At 43.7% G+C, this 18,975-nt stretch overlaps 1 protein-coding gene across 2 annotated transcripts in view; it reads right to left on the reverse strand.

Annotated features, from left to right (window-relative positions):
• Window positions 1–10,401: 10,401 nt before the first annotated feature.
• Window positions 10,402–18,975, reverse strand: part of SH3YL1 (SH3 and SYLF domain containing 1) — a 28,578-nt gene continuing 20,004 nt past the window's right edge. For both annotated transcript variants that reach the window (XM_066236507.1, XM_066236506.1), the window contains exons 6-10: window positions 17,731–17,859; window positions 16,658–16,826; window positions 15,956–16,034; window positions 15,050–15,106; window positions 10,402–11,644 (exon numbers count right to left, since the gene is read on the reverse strand). In XM_066236507.1, the coding sequence (XP_066092604.1) occupies window positions 11,454–11,644; window positions 15,050–15,106; window positions 15,956–16,034; window positions 16,658–16,826; window positions 17,731–17,859 (625 nt within the window). In that variant the 3' untranslated portion in view covers window positions 10,402–11,453. The remainder of the gene's footprint in view (window positions 11,645–15,049; window positions 15,107–15,955; window positions 16,035–16,657; window positions 16,827–17,730; window positions 17,860–18,975) is intronic.

Raw genomic sequence — 18,975 nt, forward strand, 5'->3', positions numbered from 1 at the left:
TACACGTGGCTCCAGAGTGTCTTCCCAAGTGTCCCCCAATCAATTGCTGGTTACACAGGAAGAAATGGTGATCTTAAAGAGGAGACACCCAGCAGAGGGTACTTTAGCCAAATGGTCAGGTTTCATCCCAGCCACAGTGTGAGGTCGGGGTGCATCTGCAGAACACCTGCCCAGTCCTCTACAAATGTGAGCCCCTGAGAACTGAGATGTCATGAAGACATGACAGCTAGATGCAGACAGGACATCAGTTGGGTCCTGGAAGTGAGACAATTTAAAATTGTCTTGTGGAATGCTTACTGAGGACATCAGTGGAAAAACATGAAATCCAAATAAAGTCTCTGGTTTACTCAGTAGTTTGGGTAATTGTACAATGATCACATAGGAGTCACATAGGAGCAAGGGGGAACGGTGTGTGGGAAATCTATGTGTTATTTTTGCAAATTATCTATATGTTTAAAATTATTGCAGAATATAAACATACAATTGCAATTGAATTTTGTACATAAAGAGCTTTAAAAAGGTTTGCATTTTTTAAGCCTTGCTTGAATTTGTCTCTGAGAACTAGGTTTCTCCACTTGGCATTCTTAGGGGTCATGGCTAAACTGCTGTGCTTGGCAGTGTCACAGTTGTGCTTGGCTTTTCTGTATGTTTTTTATTATTTCATAATTGTTTTTATTATCATGGCAGTGAGGACAAAGCTGTCTGACTTTACCTAAACTCTTGTGGGACTGGCAAGGAAGGGAGACCAGCAAGGAAGGGGGTCAGGAAGGAGGCTTCGCTCAAGGCAAGGGGCCTCCTTGCTGCATTTAGCGGGTCACCTGAAGAGCCCATGCAGCCCGTAGGCTGCTGGCTCGTATATTTAATGATATTTCTGGGAAAACTGCAGATGTCGACATAAATTTGAAACAGAGACATTAGCCTTATGTGTTTTCTCTCTGTTCTTGGTCGGGACAAAGCAATGCTGGGAACACATGGTCCCTCAGTCGGACTGCTTTGATGTCCCCATCTCTGCACCTTACCTGCTTTTCACACGCAACAAGTTAACAAGTTGGCTTTCCTGTCCAGGTAGGGGGCACGTTCAGACACATTCTGTGGGGCAAAGTGAGCACTGATAGACCGATCTCCCCATCAGAGGCCTTGAAAATTCCTACTGGTCACAGATAAACAGATATTACTTGTGTTACACTAAGAAGAAAAAACTGATTGAAGAATTCAGTTTCAAACAACAGTAAAACACAAATTTTAAATCTCATGTATTACCTAAAAGTGGTTAATGGGTTTTTTTTGTTTGTTTTTTTATTCATTTTAGAGAGGAGAGAGAGAGACAGAGAGGAGAGAGAGACGGGGGGAGGAGCTGGAAGCATCAACTCCCATATGTGCCTTGACCAGGCAAGCCCAGGGTTTCGAACCGGTGACCTCAGCATTTCCAGGTCGATGCTTTATCCACTGCGCCACCACAGGTCAGGCTGGTTAATGTTTTTTCATTTAACATGTAAAATATTCATACTTTAAATCAAATAAAAACACTACGTGTGCGTGTCAGGCCCTGTGGCTTACCAGGGACTTTCTAACCATCCATTCGTTTAATCCTGCGATGCACGAGAGTTCTATTGTGCAGACATTGATGGTGAGAAAAGGGTGTCTGCCCAATGTCACACCGCAGAACCAGAGCCTCAACCCCACATGGTGGCTCTGGTCAGCTGTGAGATTGCGGGGCACATGGCTGTCCTCACCTACGGCGCTCTCAGTCACTGACGTCTGGGGCCTTGGTACCACATCCCTCAGCGTGCCGCACAGTCGCAAGCATTCTAGGTCCACGATGTGCTGTCGTGTGGGCTGGGCTCGGCTGTCTGGTGGGCGCTTGCTCTGCGGCTGGTGAGCTCTGATTTCTACGAGTGTTCCCCCTTCTGCATCTGCGTTTTTCATCTGTAAAAGGGGCATAAAATAACGCTGGGCGTGTATGAGTTGCTCAGTAAGCACGACTGAAGTGTTATTCTCATTACTAATGTCACATAAAATTTCCAACTTGAACTGCTGATCACCACTGATCCACACACTCAAACACACAGGTCACTCAGGTTCTGGCCACAGGTTAGGCCACACGGTACAGTAGCTTCTGTCACTTTCCAGCATGGTCAGCAATGACCATGGAGCACATGCAGGGCCATTAATTCAGGCATCGCTGCACCCAAGGACAGCATGGACGCCTTCTGGGTCTGTGACACATTTACTGAGAATTGACCATGTGCTTAATTAACCCTCTGAGGCTTGCCTCCTGTCATTGAACCTGCTTCCGATGAAAACTACCTGCAATGTAGGGCTGATGTGCAGTTTCCCACTACGAGAGAGAGGCACACATGCAGCGTTGTGATTCTTTGAAAGCAAAGCCATGACACACTGAGAACACTAACACAACACTGACTTTATGTTGACAATCGCTCACACTTATGACTATGGATGGGCAGGTAGGCTGTCCACGTCCAAACACATCTCGTACACGATAAATACATAGGTGACGATGACGACATAGAAACCTCTCACCTAGTCTTGCTGCCCAGTTGCTAGATTTCACACAAAGGCACTCATACATACACAACAGGTAAGTTTACTGACTGTGTACATGATGGCTATTTACTCTTTATTAAGTGGAGGTGGATCGTCACAAAGGTCTTCATCCTTGCCATCTTCACGCGGGGCTGGCTGAGGAGGAGGGGCTGGTCCTCCTGTCTCAGGGGGAAGGAGTGAGGAAGGAGGGAAGGTGCATTTTAAGCAGATGTTTGAAATACTTGAGCTCTCCACAGTAGCAATGTGAGGTGTCTAGGAGAGCATTATGGTAGCACAGTGATAATTTATGTTTGCATCTTCATGTTAGTTTACATAGTTCTCAACTGTGAAGGGTGCCACGTATAATCTGTATTTATGTGCATAAGTTTTAATAAATTTCAACTTTTAAAAATAGACCTGTGTATATTTCAGGGGAGTAAATACAACAGACCAGTAGTTACCTATATTTTATACATTCATGACATATATAACTTTTTCTTCACTCCCCCATACTTCTAGGCTACGCCATTTGCAAGTCTTTTTCAAACTGTCACAAATCTCCAAAAAGATTTCCAATATATTTACTAAAAAAAACCCAACAAACTATATATAAGCTGGTCACACAGTTCAAATCTGTGTTGTTCCAGGATCAACTGTATTTGGCAAAAATAATTCTGTGAAAAATATCTCTGAACAATTCTATGAGATAATACTATGAAAGAAACCTGAAAGTCATCCAGGGGTCAGCCAGCCTCCGCTGTCCATGGCCTCTTCCCAGACCACATCCTTCCTGCCCTGGACACCTGTCAGCCAGGTGGTTTCATGGCTGAGACACAGCCTGCCGGGTAGAAATCTTTCCCGTGTGTTCCCCTCACAGACCTGCGTCCCGATGGGCCAGTTCTGTGTTGGCCAACCCGTCAGTCCTCCCGGCCAGCCCAGGGCTGTCAGGGGAGCACGCCCCACAGGACTGATGCAAGTGTTGTAGCTGCATTATTGCAAAAAAGTTGACTGCCAAATTAAGGCAGAAAAACACATAGATCCACATGGGTGTGTGTTTGAAGAGCTCAGAAAATGACAGACAGACTGATGGGGTGATTTTTACTTGGTGTTTTGGATTTTTGTCCTCTGAATTATTCTAAAATAATCATATCGCTTTATTCCCACAGAATGCGCACGGAGAAGGGACACTTGCTCCTACAGACCCATCTCTCCAAAAGGCAGCCTTGATCTGAATTTATTTTCCCAATTACATGCATATTATCTAAAAGAAACAAAGAACATGATAAAAATAAAATATAAAATAAACTTTAAACTGTGGGAATGCAGGGAACCAGCAGAAGACTAGAGAATGACAGGGAGAGTGAGCTTACTAGCTCTGTTTTGATATTCTCAGCCCAGCGAGATGACCCAGGCTAGGGAGAGTTTATATCTACTGAGTAGGAATTAAGGGTTCAGAAATGAGATCAACTGATTTCATTCTAATTTATTTAATGAATTGCAAAGTACATAAAGCATAAAGACGAAAACAGCTAGTGTTGACCAGGCAGGTAAAAATGTCAATTTTCTTTCTCTTGGTTGATTTTAGATAGACAGAGGGAGGGGGAAAGAGAGAGAGAGAGAGAGAGAGAGAGAGAGAGAGAGAGAGAGAGAGAAGCACTCATTTGTTGTTCCACCTAGTCCTGCACTCGTAACATACTTCAAATGCCTAGAGTTTAGGATTGTATTTCCTCCATAATGTTACAATATTATTCTTTTTCTCAGTATTGATAGACTCTGAAATGTGACTCACCCATTACAATTATGGTGACAACCAACAATACAAAAAAGTGCTTATGAGATACGTTGTTGTTAAGAGAAAATTTAGGACACAATTTTATGGGCATTATGACAAAAGCAGAATAAAATTTGTGCACATTTAGAGACTTGGAAGGAAGAATAAAGGTGGAAATGGTTTGCATGTCAGGGTGCTGGGATTGTGTAGTGAGGGTTTTCTTTGTCCAAAATTTTATATTGTCTTATTTTCTTAATAGAAATTAGATCTAAAAAATAAATTCAGGTAGAAATTTTTTCCTGAAGGTTAAAAATAAACACAACTGAGATATTTGTTGGCTTTTACCTTCATCAAACTAGCTGGACCTTCTCTCCTAGACTCTCCAAGGAGATTATAATTACAAGGTAAAGAGCCTGAGAGAGAAAGAGTTCCTGTGAGGTGAGCCAGGTGGCCCCTGAGAAACAAGGTCAGGGCACTGCCATGTGGACAGGTTAATACGTCACTGGAGCACTAGGACAGCTGGCTGGTAAACTGCCACAGCAGTGCATACCAGAGCCTAACACTTGTCAGCATGTGTCCACAGACGGCTCCTGACTGCAATCACAGAGCAGCTGTGATTTACTGTAGAAGTAGCAATGTTCCTCAGGCCGTGTGAGGGCTGGAGGAGGCTGTGTTCTGTCCTACCCTGAGACCTGCCCGGCTCACCGCCCAGGGCTGCTCGAAACGACTGCAGGGCTGAAGCGAGGTCCAGGTTTGTAATTTTCAGCAACATTTGAAGGGTTTACTAAATATAATATCTTAAAAGTGCTACAAAATATGTAGTTTAAAACGACTGAATTCATGTTACATGCATATAGGCACAAACCACATAATTCCAGAAACAGAGTGATTAAAATCCTTCAGCTTCTGTCTCCTGGGAGATCATGGTGGACCCACGATGGCTCCCATGTTGCACAGGATGGAAGTGCTGTTTGCAGTGTAGATTCCCAAGGTGTTGTTTCCACAAAGAGAGAGGCCCTTCCCCCTGGCTGTGAGCAAGGCCTGCCCCTGCGGAGCTCACACCCACCAGCAGGTCAGACATGCTTTGGGCTGAATACTGCTGTGGTTGGTAAGGGTCTGAAACAAGAACTCAACAAAACTATTGCATAGAGTACTCCATTAAAAATTAAACTCTGGACACAGAAGCAAGTCCATGCTGGGCAAAAATACTTTAACCACTGCAGAACTGCAGAACTTTGTCCCAGTCCAGGGCTCCGGGACACAGCGGAGAATGCCATTTCCAGAGAGCTGACAGCAAAGAAGCCCTTGCTGACAGCTGAGAGGCTCATGGTGCAGGTCTACCAGTGACAAAGCCAGATGCAGAGCCTCCCAACTCCTATCTTCATCGCATGAATGATCAGCTGACGATGCTGCTTTCCCTGATCTACGGACCACAGGGCTTGCTGGCCAAGCCTGGTCAGGAGTCTCTTCTTCCCAGGACCCTGAACTTTGACTCTCCCTTGATTAAGCACTGGAATGTGGTACAGCCCCCCTAACTGCTTCTCCAGCGAATGGCTGACCTTGGGCTAAAGCAGTGTCTGACCCCTGCTCTTTCGGCTCCTCCACGGCCCTCACGCTGTCCAGCCTGTGGACTCCTCCTAGAAAGGAAGGCCTGCTTCTGCCCAGCAGGAGCTACCTGCAGGGCTCAGTGCCAGAGAGCCCTCCTGATTGCCACCTGGTCCCCTCCGCTTCCTGAAATAATCTTCTCCAGGTCAGGGCTTGTGTTTTCTTTGCCACCACACTTGTTGAGAAATACACTAAATCCTTAAATACAATCAGCAACAAGCAGTGGAGAAGACTCCCCCTGTAACACGCCAACAAGGGGGCTGGGGGATGCCTTGCAGGGGACACAAAGATGCAGGAAGTTATAAAACAGGACATTTTATAACTTACGAGTGCACATGCAGAAAAATGAGGCGAGCTTCGGAAGTCTAACCTGCAAATAAATTCCAAAGAAAATGCTAATTATGTAGCAACATAAATAACTTAAAATACTCAAAATATAATAAAAGTGAGATGAATACCACATAAGAATATGTTTTCTCGGCAGTGATTACCAAGGTAACGATGAGCGCACATGAGGAACTGGAGGCTTCCTGGGAAAATACGCACAAATGACTTGTTAAGAGTGGAGAGAATGTTAGCAAAATAATAAATAAACAAACAAACAAACAAACGAAAGAAAGAAAGAAAGAAAATTCCCGAGGGCGGTTTTTTTTTTTTAATTTTATTTATTTATTTATTTATTTATTTATTTATTTATTATTATTTTTTTTTACAGAGACAGAGAGTGAGACAGAGAGTGAGTCAGAGAGAGGGATAGACAGGGACAGACAGACAGGAACGGAGAGAGATGAGAAGCATCAATCATTAGTTTTTCATTGCGCATTGCAACACCTTAGTTGTTCACTGATTGCTTTCTCATATGTGCCTTGACTGGGGGCCTTCAGCAGACCGAGTAGCCCCTTGCTGGAGCCAGCGACCTTGGGTTCAAGCTGGTGGGCTTTTGCTCAAACCAGATGAGCCCGCGCTCAAGCTGGCAACCTCAGAGTCTCGAACCTGGGTCCTCTGCATCCCAGTCCGACGCTCTATCCACTGCGCCACCGCCTGGTCAGGGGCGTTTTTTAATTACTATTATTGTTTCAGATGAAAAATTTGTGGCAGTGGCCTCCACCACGACAGAAATTGGAGGACCTGTCAGAGTGCCCACACATGATGTTGGTTACAAGCCCAAGAGAAAGCACTCTGGAACTTTGCAGTATCACGGAACTCTGTTATCACAGAATTCCGTCATTATCACAGAACTCCATGGGTATCACAGAACTCTGCAGTCCTCACAGAACCTAGCACTGTCACAGAACTCTGCAGTCCTCACAGAACCTAGCACTGTCACAGAACTCTGCAGTCCTCACAGAACCTAGCACTGTCACAGAACTCTGCAGTGGAACAGTCCTCCAGCTGCTTCTTCCTCGAGTCCCCCCACCCCCATGAAAAAGCTGCCTCTTCTTTGCTTGACCCTCTCTCTTCTTGCATGTGGCTCACATGACTGCATGTACTGGGCTGCAATCCACTCTTTTCCCCAGATAAATGCTTTTTGCTGGAGGAACTCCTGGCCAATGCTTGTTTGTGGCCCGCGGTACGTTAGGTAGGGCTAAAGCTCTTGCAGTGGGTACAGCGAGGTGCGGTGCAGACCTGGCTTGCTGGGGACAGTTGCGTAGGCCTGCGTGTATCTGTGTCTACACCTCAGAGGTTTCTTCCTTTTGCAAACTGATAGTTGAAAGAACATTGTGAAGGTGATGAGAGGCAGCCTCCTGATCATTGAGGAGATGAGCTCCTGCTGTCATGAGGTAATGACATGTTTGGCCCTAGTCCTTGAAACCTACAGCAAGTCTAGTCTGTTGGCTTTGTCCTTCCCCGTCCCCTGCCTCTCAGAGCCAATCAAAACATACACAGAATCCCAGTTAAGAATTAATTTCTATTTATTTTGTTATCCATTAAACACAGGTTGTGAGCTAGTAAGAATTATACTTTAAGGCTTGGTCATTTTTACAAATCAGCCCTCTCCTTAGGCTTCTGGTATGCTATTAGTTATGGGAAAATATCTGCAACAGGCCCAGAAGGGCCAAGACCATGTAAAATTGCAAGGTTAAAAAAAATTCTAAAATAACTCTTTGCCTCCCTGGAAGCTAGAAATGGAAGGAGTCAGATGATTTCTGACGGGAACCGACATCCCAGGGACAACTGTTTGTGGTTTTGAGTAGCAGATGTTTGCTGTGTGGCCCTGAGCTTGGGGTTGAAGGGAGTTTGTGTCCTGAAAGGAGTCTCTGAGTCCTCAGGGTCAGCCTCTGGGCGTCAGCAGGTACAATCAAAGACTTAAATTTTTTATGGGCTTTTGTTGGTCTGGTTGGGAGGCAGAAAGTGCTGCGTGGCTCATGTTCGTAGTGCAGAGACCTCAAAATGCCAAGAGCTGAGCATAGACTGGGCCTGGCCAGGCAACTCATTCCACCTCATTGTTTGCTCATTGCTTCTCGTATGTGCCCTGACTGTTGATCGAACTTGTGACCCTGGCGCGCTAGGATGATGCTCTATCCACTGAGCCACCCAGTCAGGGCTGAGGCTACTACTTTTAAGAGGATTGTTTTAGCTGCTGTGTTGAAGCAAGGAATCCACACTGGAGGCTGTGACAATATTCTAGGGCTGGACTGATGGTGTCTTAATTTAAGCGGGTAGAAATTACTGGTGAGTTTGGTGTAGGTAGGATGTGGGATAAAAATAAGAGTCAGGGTGGCTCCTAGGTAACTGTGTGGCCTAAGCAACTGGATGAAGAGACTTCTCTTTGCTGAAGGGAAACACTGAGGAAGGGGTGGGCTACAGAGAAGGGAAAGGCCAGGGATTAGTGTTACACAAGTCAGGCTGGACGTGCTACTATGTGTCCTAACAGAGCCATCTCCAACTGTGAGCCTGAAGTTCAAGGAAGAAGGTCAATGGTGGCAAAGGGGCCCCAGAAATGACCTCTCCTCACAGAGTCCCTCCCCCAAGAGAACGCTGGGAACGAGCAGAGATGCCCCCACACCTCAGGTGACCGGAAAACACCCACATCAAAAGGTGTGGGGCAGCTATGCTCATACCAGACAAAGTAGACTTTCAGCCAAAAACTGCAAGGAGATAAAGTTCATTACATAATGACAAAGAAGTCAACTGATCCAGAAGATATAACAATTGTGAATTTTATGCACTCAACGCCAGAGCACCTAAATACATACAGCAAATATGAACAGACCTGGAGGGGAGGAGACAGAAATATGGTAATATCAGGGACTTTCACCAATGGCTACGTCATCCAGACAAAAAACCAATAAGGAAACATGAGACTTAAGCTACAAGTTACACCAGATGACCCTAACAGATACATACAGAACATTTCATCCAGTTGCAGGAGACTACATATGTTTCTCAAGTGCACATGAAACATTCCCCAAGGCAGAGCATGTGTAAGGCCACAAAACAAGTCTTAACAAAATTAAGAAGATGAAAATTATATTAAGCATTGTTTCTGACCACAGTGGTATAAAACTAGAAATCATTTAGCAGAAAAAAACCTGAAAATTTTTCAAATATGTGGAGATGAACTGCTCATATATGACCAGCCCATAGCTAACATCATCCTCAACAGTAAACATCTGAAAGTTTTTCCTCTAAGATCAGGAACAAACAAGGACTCCCACTCTTGCCACTTCTAATCAACATAGTACTGGGAGTCCTAACCAGAGAAAGTAGGCAGGAGTAAGAAATAAAATGTAAAATAAATAAATAAGTAAATAAATAAATAAAAGAAGGAAATAAAACACATTCAAACTGAAAAGGAAGAACAAGTTGTCTCTGTTTGTGGATAACATTATATACATAAAGAAAAGTCTAAGTGCTCATGGATGGGTGAATGGATAAAGAATTCATTTACATATGAATTATTTTTTAGCCTTCATAAATGAAATCCTGGACTTTGTGACAACATGGATAAATCTGAGGGCATTATGCCAAGTGAAATATACCAGTCAGGGAAAGATAAGGACTGGAAATCTAAAAAAAACTGAACTCATAGAAACAAGGTAGATTGGGAAGTACCAGGGGCTGAATGGTGTGGGAAATCATGAGATGCTGGTCAAAGGGTAAAACGTTGCAGTTATAATGGGAATATGTCCTGGTGCTCTCATGTGTAGCATGGCAACTCTGGTTGATAACATTGTATTGCATAATTGAAACTTGCTAAGAGGTTAGGATTTAAGTGTTCTCACTTAAAAAAAACAGAAACGTGTGAGATGATGGATGGGTGAATGGGTGGAGATCCTTTCACAATGTATACGTGTATCAAATTACCATGCTCTAGCCTTTAAATGTTTTATAATTTTGTCAATTGCATTTTAATAAAGCTGAAAAAAAAAAAAGTTAGGCAGCCCAGTCATGGAGGTGGGTTTAACCTGCACACCAAACACAGGACCTATGCTTATTTTACAAAAAGAAAATAAGAAAAAGAAAATCAAGACATTAACTTAGCATTTAAAAACCATTTATTTAGGGACATTTAAACCATGTCATTGTAAGTTGATTCTATTGTTAGAAATGAACAAAAATATCATTTTAAAGAGAAAAATTAATGGATACTTTTTCTCATGTATTCGTTGAATTTCTTTGTAATGGCACGTTTCTACTATAAATGTCTATACATAATTTTTAAAGGTATAAAGATAATTTTTAGGGATTCATATCCTGGTTAATACCTACAACTCTAAGTACGACTATCACTGTCCTATGTGAGCTGATTCTTTTTTCTTAGTCGCTCTGCAAATGGAAATATGTGTACTGGTGTTCCTGTCCACATCCTCCAGATTCTCAGTTTAAGCCATTATCATGAACATTCCTGAATCAAATATTTACTGATGCTTGAAAATAAACACAAAAGATATAAAAATATGCACTGAGGGTTTTAACTATTAAATAGTGTATGTGCGGCCCTGGCTGGTTGGCTCAGTGGTAGAGAGTTGGCCCAGCATATAGATGTTCTGGGTTCAATTCCCAGCCATGGCACACAGGAGAAGCGACTATCTGCTTCTCCACCCTTCCTTCTCCTCCCCTCCCATAGCCATGGCTTGGCTGGAGCAACTTGGCCCCAGGTGCTAAAAATGGCTCCATGGCCTCTGCTTCAGGCCCTAAAATAGCTCTGTTGCAGAGCAACGGAGCAATGGCCCCAGATGGGCAGAGTATCACTCCCTAGTGAGCTTTTCAGGTGGATCCTGGTTGAGGAGCATGCAGGAATCTGTCTCTCTGCCTCCTTGCTTCTCACTTAAGGAAGAAAAATAGTGTATGTGATAAAATTAGTACAAAGCATTTAAAAACATGTAAGTTAATAATTTCTTTATAGAAGGAAGAACAAATTCTTTTACACAAAGGATGGGTGTTTATCCTTTCCAACTTGTATGCTTCTTATTTCTTATTCTTGCCAAATTTTTTAACTTACACTAAACACTGTTAACTAGATAGTAAATCCTGTGGGTATAGAAATAAACATTTTTTGTAATTCTCAAAGAAGAGAATAATGTAAGTTTTAATTCAAGGTAACATAGTTGGCCGGAAAAATGCCAGTCTGACCTCGCAGCTTCCCTTCCCACCAATCAAAATGCGAGTCTGTCTTTGACGTGACTGTGATCCTGTCTCCCGTCTGGAAGCTCAAGTCCCCAGGCTGCTGTCCTTCAAAGGAATACAGTGCTGTCACTTCCATGGGTCGATGTGAATTGCCTAAAATAAGAAAAAATATTTAAATTATTTGTATTTTCACAGACATCCTGGGAGCACTGATTTAGGGAATTCTGAGGCCTGGGGGCTGCAGAGCCTGGCAGTCGATCTGCGTGGTTTCTACCACATGACTAAACTTAGGATTTTCTTCTCTGCAGAGGGCAAATGTTGGGAGATAACATTTACTAAACCCACACAAGGCAAAGAGCATATTAATATATACTTAGCAATGTATTTAGCAAATGCTTCTGGTTATAATTGTTTGTTTGAATTTTAAAAAAACCTATATGATATTATTTACGTTTTTCTTATTTTAATAGGGTAGTCATGATGGCTCCATAGATTAAGTTTTAGAGAAAAGCTGATACTACTGCTCATAATTGTATCATGAAAGATTGAATTAAAACCGTGCTCTGCAGCCACAGGTGGGGGGTGTGGCTCAGATGTGTGTGCTTGGCTGTGGTAGCCGCACCTTCTCTATCGGCTTCCTGGATGTTTCCGTTTCTGTGCTTCACTGGCCCTTTCTCTCTAAAGAGATGGTGTTCAAATAATCACATCAAGATATTCAAATCAAACATCTGCATATGTTTAACAAAAATTTCAATACAATGTGTAGAATTTAATCTCTTATAACAGAAAGAAGACTTTGAGAACTGAGTGGTTAACATCAGTAAAAGGCAGTAAATATTGTACAGTGTGTAACATCATAAAATTGTAAGCAGAGACCTTCTGTGTACTCAGCTGCATGGAGTTCAGTGTTTCTGAATTCTCGTTTAACTGTGTGAATTGTGCACTGAGATGCTTATTCACTGCATCTATGTATGGATATGCTGAAAACATATATAAATCTAAAGCCACTTACTTATTTGATCCTTAATATTATAATAAAAAATAAACTGAAGTTGGCCTGTCAGTAAGAAATAAAAATAGTCAACATTGCAGTTAAATGATACCGACTGGCACCTGAATTTGTAGCCACACCAGACAGGCTGCGGGTCTTGCTGTCAGCACGTGCAGTGCCGTTCTGCATTCTCCTAAGAAATCACCTTCCTAATGACTAGTATCAGTATATTAGAGATGTTACTGGGATAGTTTTGCTATCATACAAAAAGTTCTGCATATTTTTACATTTTATACTATGTTTACCTCTAGTCAATCAGTTTGCAGGAATAAGGTTATAAGAATGTCACAAAAAAGAATAAAGTTTTGACATAGTCTGGATATAATCAAAACCAGCCCAGTGCCCGCAACACATATTAGTAACACAGTCATGATTATGTAGTGTGAACGGAGCTGGCATACTGCACAGGGAAGGGATGTAGCAAGTCCTCGTGTCATAGCTCATTGTCATCAGATCAGAGGAATACAAGTTAATGTTAATGAAGAAACCATTCTAAAAATTATTCTTATCAATAATTGTATTGACGACCTCCATATCTAAAGATGGGTCACAACCAACCTCAAACAATGAAAACTTGAGGGTTCAAGTAACACCTCCTTTTTGCCTCCAACACATGTCAGATAACAGAAGGAAACAAGGAGAGAGGGCTCGTGACTACCAGCGGATGTTCCGGAAGCCACGGCCCCTGCAGCTGACAGACACGCACACGTTAGCAGTGTTTGCAGTGACAAGTGCGCAGGAAGGGTGTGCACCGAGGTCACAGGTACTTGTGGGGAGCAAGATCGGCTTCTGTTCCTGCCTCGGGCCATCCCAGGCAGGGACACGCACCCCCTCATCCCTTACCTCCAGTGAGGCTTGGTCAGGTACTGGGAAACCACGACGTGGACCCAGAGGGAGCATGAGTGAAGGCCACCTGGGGCCGTGGCCCAAGTGAGTTTCTTCTTCAGTAGTGACCTTAACTTCCTCTCTACTGTAAATATTAGGAAACTTTCCATCAGGAAGTATTTAATGCCCACAAAATAATTCTTTGGAAAAAAATAAAACCGGTGAGCCAAGCAGGTGCATCCAGGAAGGGAGACCACCCTGAGACCCCACTGGGCTATGAACTCTGACTGTTCACAGATGCCATCCTTCTGAGAAATGTGTCTTCAAGTTTTCCATTCCTGAGCTAAGTAAGAAAATCTGAAGGATCTTTGAAGCAACTGGCCACTTCATTATACTATTCAAATTTAATTCAAACAGGGGACATTTTTCTCTCCCAAACCAGGGTTACACTCAACAGGAAACAGATTACCATCAACTTTAGTGATGGCAGCTGCCCTGAGGCCTGTAATGAGCAAGCTGGTTTGGCTACCTTTTCAGTGGAGGCAGCGAAATGTAACCCACATGCAGCCCACAGCCGACAGGATACAGGGCGCCCAGCCTGTGCCCGACCACACCAGGCAGGGAGCACAGAGCTCTGGTTCTGTCCCCATTTACTGTAGGGATGAGTCTGGTGGTGACTCGATCCTGGCACCCATGTCTCAGGCCATGTGTGGGGTCTAGGCTTTGGTGACCACGTCCCCTGTAGGAGTGTGAGTGTTACTGGTGAGTGAGCCAGGCAAGGCCACCAGACCAGTGGTTCGGGCACATATGGTGGCCACAACTGGGGAGGGTGCTGCAGGTGTTGACTGCCCTCAGCCAGGGTGCTGGTAGGTGCCCACATAGCACAGGAAGGTGCCCAGCAGTGGAAGCTGGGCTGAGAGCCAGAGCCAGGAATCCTGACATCAGGTTGATGCTCACTTCCCTTCAGAGGACTCTGCTTAAAGGTGGGGGGGGGGGGCATTTTGTTACCTTGTAACATGAATCCTCAACAGTTAACCCAGCAGTGCATGGTTCTGGGACTCCAAGACAACAGGCGGCGTGAAACACTAACAGGCTGTTTAACAACTGTTTAACTTTGGCCTCAATCTGTGTCCCACTCACATTTCTAAATAATTGCTTGGTGCTTTGAAAGAATATTTTCTAAAGAATATTAAAGTAAGACAGATTGAAGGATTATTTTCATTGTAAGAAATCTTAGTAAGTTCTATGATGTTGTTCCCCATCACAGTAAAATATTTGAACTGGAAAAATAAAAATTTCCTTAAAAATATAAAAAATATTCATGGGGCTAACACCCAGAAAAAATGCAATAAGGATTAAGTTGTAATTCACAACTGACAAACTTAAAAGCCCGTGGCCCCTGTCAGCCGCGTCTCTTCCTGAGCTCAGGGGCTTCTTGGCAGGAACCTGTCTATTTCAGCTCCCACATCTCTCTCATCACCTCAGATCCAGGAGAGTAAAGGAACAAAAACAGAGCATTTAAAAAAATGGAATGTTCTCAAAATAATGTGGATCTCCCGTAAATCAGAGAATGGGTGCAGAACAGCTGTCCAGAGGTTTTCACAACCTCCCAGATTAATGAGGAAATGTGTCATTATAAAATGGATATAAGTCATTTTTAACAGATGGATGTTTTTATTTACCAACTCTCTCATGATAGCTGGGAAGTTCAGGATAAAGCTTGTGTTCATTTCTGCTACCTGCAGGGGGAAAAAAAGAGGGGAACATTTAGAAAATGTATTAGTTTACAGTATATAAAGTACCCAAGAACACCAAATCTGGCCCTTGCTAAGCAAATATTTTAAATCACTCCTTCCTTCCTTCCTTCCTTCCTTCCTTCCTTCCTTCCTTCCTTCCTTCCTTCCTTCCTTCCTTCCTTCCTTCCTTCTCTTTCCTTCCTTCCCTTCCTCCCTCCCTCCCTCCCTCCTTTCTCTCTCTCCCTTCCTTCCTTCCTTCCTTCCTTCCTTCCTTCCTTCCTTCCTTCCTTCCTTCCTTCCTTCCTTCCTTCCTTCCTTCCTTCCCTTCCTCCCTCCCTCCCTCCCTCCTTTCTCTCTCTCTCCCTTCCTTCCTTCCTTCCTTCCTTCCTTCCTTCCTTCCTTCCTTCCTTCCTCCCTCCCTCCCTCCCTCCCTCCCTCCCTCCCTCCCTCCCTCCCTCCCTCCCTTCCTTCCTTCCTAGAGAGGCTGAAACAGAGAGAGGGACAGACAGGAGGAAGAGAGATGAGAAGCATCAATTCTTTGTTGTGGCACCTTAGTTGTTCATTGATTGCTTTCTCATATGTGCCTCAACTGGGGGGCTCCAGCCAAGCCAGTGACTCCTTGCTCAAGTCAGTGACCTTGGGCTCAAGCCAGCAACTTTTGAGAATGGAAGTTTAACAACTACAGCAATGAGAATCTGTCTTATGCATTTAGAAGAGGCATTTGATTTTCTTTAATACCCATTAGTTCTTTGGTTTGACTATAAAGTTTAACAATGTCTCTCCATATCTTAACAATAATATTTAATACTTGCTTAATTATAATTGAATTTGAACTGCAACAAAAATACTTACTTTGAGAGCCAAAGTTCAGCTGTTCTTGTGGAGATGAGGGCTGTGGTCTGGACAGTGGTTTGGGAGGGAGTTCTTTAGCCTGGGAAGAAAAACAAACAAAAAAGCACTAATTTTAAAGCCCTGTTTTTCCTTAGAAGCATATCAGGTTTTCTTCTAAGTATATGTGGCATATTTATCCCATGTAGGGATGAATGAAACACCCTCACGCTCACATGTACTGCTCTGAGCCTCCTTGACTGAACTGGGTGACAGCACACACACGTTGATGGGTGCCTCTGTAACAGGAAGCACACCTTGTCCAGGTACCACTGATCTCTGCAGGTACAGTGCTGGGCAGCTGGGTGGCAGTGACAGTTCAGACTCTGTCTGTTTCCATCATGTAGGATGGGATCAGGCGACTGCCAGCGTGTTGTGGAATGAGGCGACCAAGGTGCACAGAACCCTGGTCCTCCCCAGCCTTGGTCTCAACAGCTACTGTTATTGTTAGTGAGTGACACCACAGAGTTCTGCCCTTGGAGAAACGCAGTCATGGAAAACATCTGTCTAGATGACACACAAGCCTGTAGGATATTTCCACTAGAACCTGACATAAATGTAACTACAGGGACACTTAGCAGGTTATTAGGAAGCAGCTATCAGGGACAGACGGCCCTCTGTAAAGAAGGAAGTGTCACATGACCCGAGAAAGGTGAACCAGCGCACCGAGGCCTTCTGCTGCTCCCTGGCTGCCTTCCGCGCATTGATTCGTTGTCCTTCATTTTCATACTTCTCAGTAAAGGAATCAAGGATTTCATAAAGGTCTTCTGCTTGAGCAGGCCGTGGTGTATCTCCAAATAAAATGTCATAAGCTCGAAGATCTTGGCAATAAAACCTAAAAAGAAATATCAAATTAAGAACATTTCTTTCATAGACATAGCTCTTTTCAGAGTTAAATCCTGTGTGAGTATTCAATCATTTACTACTTTTCAAACAGTAACTACAAGCCATAACCATGCTAAACCCCGAAATTCAGCCCTAAGCTCACCTTTACAGGTGGCCACCAGACATAGTCTGATATAGAAAAATTACAAGGAGCATATCACACACACACATAAACACTTGTACATACAAACATATATATACATGTCAACTTTTTGCAAACATGCCTATAATCACACAAGTTTTTATTTTTAAGTGTCTTAATAATCCTAACCTAAGGCTTTATGTTAACATATATGCCTTTATAATTTCTTTAAATGTGTATTTGCTTCTAATTTATATAAAGATTTGCATTAGATATTTGGAAGTCCTGCAATCAAATAACTATTTTTGTTTTAGTTTATCCAGAATTTAGGTGAACTTTAGCAGGAAAGTCTTCCAGAAGCCTAAAATCAGAAGTTTCTAAAAGCATTCTCTCTCTTTCTCTTTTTTTTTAAAGTGAGGGAGACAGAAAGAGACACACACAGAGAGGCAGGAAGGGAGAGAGATGAGAAGCATCAACTCATAGTTGCGGCACCTTAGTTGTTCATTGATTGCTTTCTCATATGTCCCTTGACGGGGGGGCTCCAGCAGAGCCAGTGACCCTTTGTTCAAGCCAGTGACCTTAGGCTCAAGCTGTTGACCTCAGGGTTTCAAATCTGGGTCCTCAATGTCCCAGGCTGATGCTATATACACTATGCCACTGTCTGGCCAAGCTAAAAGCATTCTTCATTGTACCTCTCAGATTTACAAACCAGAAGTAAAACATCTCATAGCACTTTCTTTGAATCAATTTACATTATTTTGCTTGCACTTACTTCCGATTAGTTTCTTTCCTTTCGATCAAACAGCTGCCTTCCAAACTGATGCCGGCAAAGAGCCCCCTGGACTTACAGTATGTGAAGACTGCAGCGGAGCTCCGCAGCGCGACGTTTCCTTCCAAGTTCCTGCGACAGAGAAGGTTGTGCCTCAGAGCTGAGGGGCTCTGTGCCTGAGGATGACCAGTGGAGAGCATGGGATTTCTTTCTTTCTTTTTTTCTTTTTTTTTTTTTTTTTTGTATTTTTCTGAAGCTAGAAACGGGGAGAGACAGTCAGACAGACTCCCACATGCGCCCGACTGGGATCCACCCGGCACGCCCACCAGGGGGTGATGCTCTGCCCCTCCGGGGCATCGCTCTGTTGCGACCAGAGCCACTCTAGCGCCTGGGGTAGAGGCCAAGGAGCCACCCCCAGTGCCCGGGCCATCTTTGCTCCAATGGAGCCTCGGCTGCGGGAGGGGAAGAGAGAGACAGAGAGGAAGGAGAGGGGGAGGGGTGGAGAAGCAGATGGGCGCTTCTCCTGTGTGCCCTGGCCGGGAATCGAACCCGGGACTTCTGCACGCCAGGCCGACGCTCTACCACTGAGCCAACTGGCCAGGGTGAGAGCATGGGATTTCTGACCCATGAGATGGACTTGTCCCACATGCACGTCAGCAGTCTGCACAGGTTTCACCTCCTGCTGGCCTCGCCTACACAGGGCTGAGGTGGTGAAGAGAAGGCATGTGGTGAGGAAAGACAGTGTCCACGACACCCTCCGCAAGGATGGGGCAACAAGAGGGCTGCACCTCGTCTTCTTTTCCCAAAACAGGGGAAGCATATCTCACGAGAACCAAAGACTGTGGATTTGTTTTGCACAGACTATTTTCACAGAATTAGAAACCTTTTTAGGTGATTTTACCGTGTAACTTCTATAAACAGTCTGGGTTTAAAATATTTCTAAACTGCTCAATGAACACAAGAATAGTACTTTATTAACAGAGAAGGAAAACCCACCATGTTTTAAACAACACTCAAGTAAAACACGTCCATATCAATTTTTCACAATTTAGGTTGAAAAAAAAAAAGGCTTTTCTTTCCTGATCAATGCTACCATTCACCAGTTAATTAAATTTAACTGGCTTTTGCTCCTTCAAAGCTCAATGTAAGTTCGTATTCAATTGCAGCAGATACAATGGCTTGCATTTCAGAAATATTTAGTTTCTTGTTGTGTGTGCAATTCTCTCATTTTATCACACTGGCTATTTT

The sequence above is a fragment of the Saccopteryx bilineata genome, chromosome 6 (genome assembly GCF_036850765.1).
Source record: "Saccopteryx bilineata isolate mSacBil1 chromosome 6, mSacBil1_pri_phased_curated, whole genome shotgun sequence".
Taxonomy (NCBI): Eukaryota; Metazoa; Chordata; class Mammalia; order Chiroptera; family Emballonuridae; genus Saccopteryx; species Saccopteryx bilineata.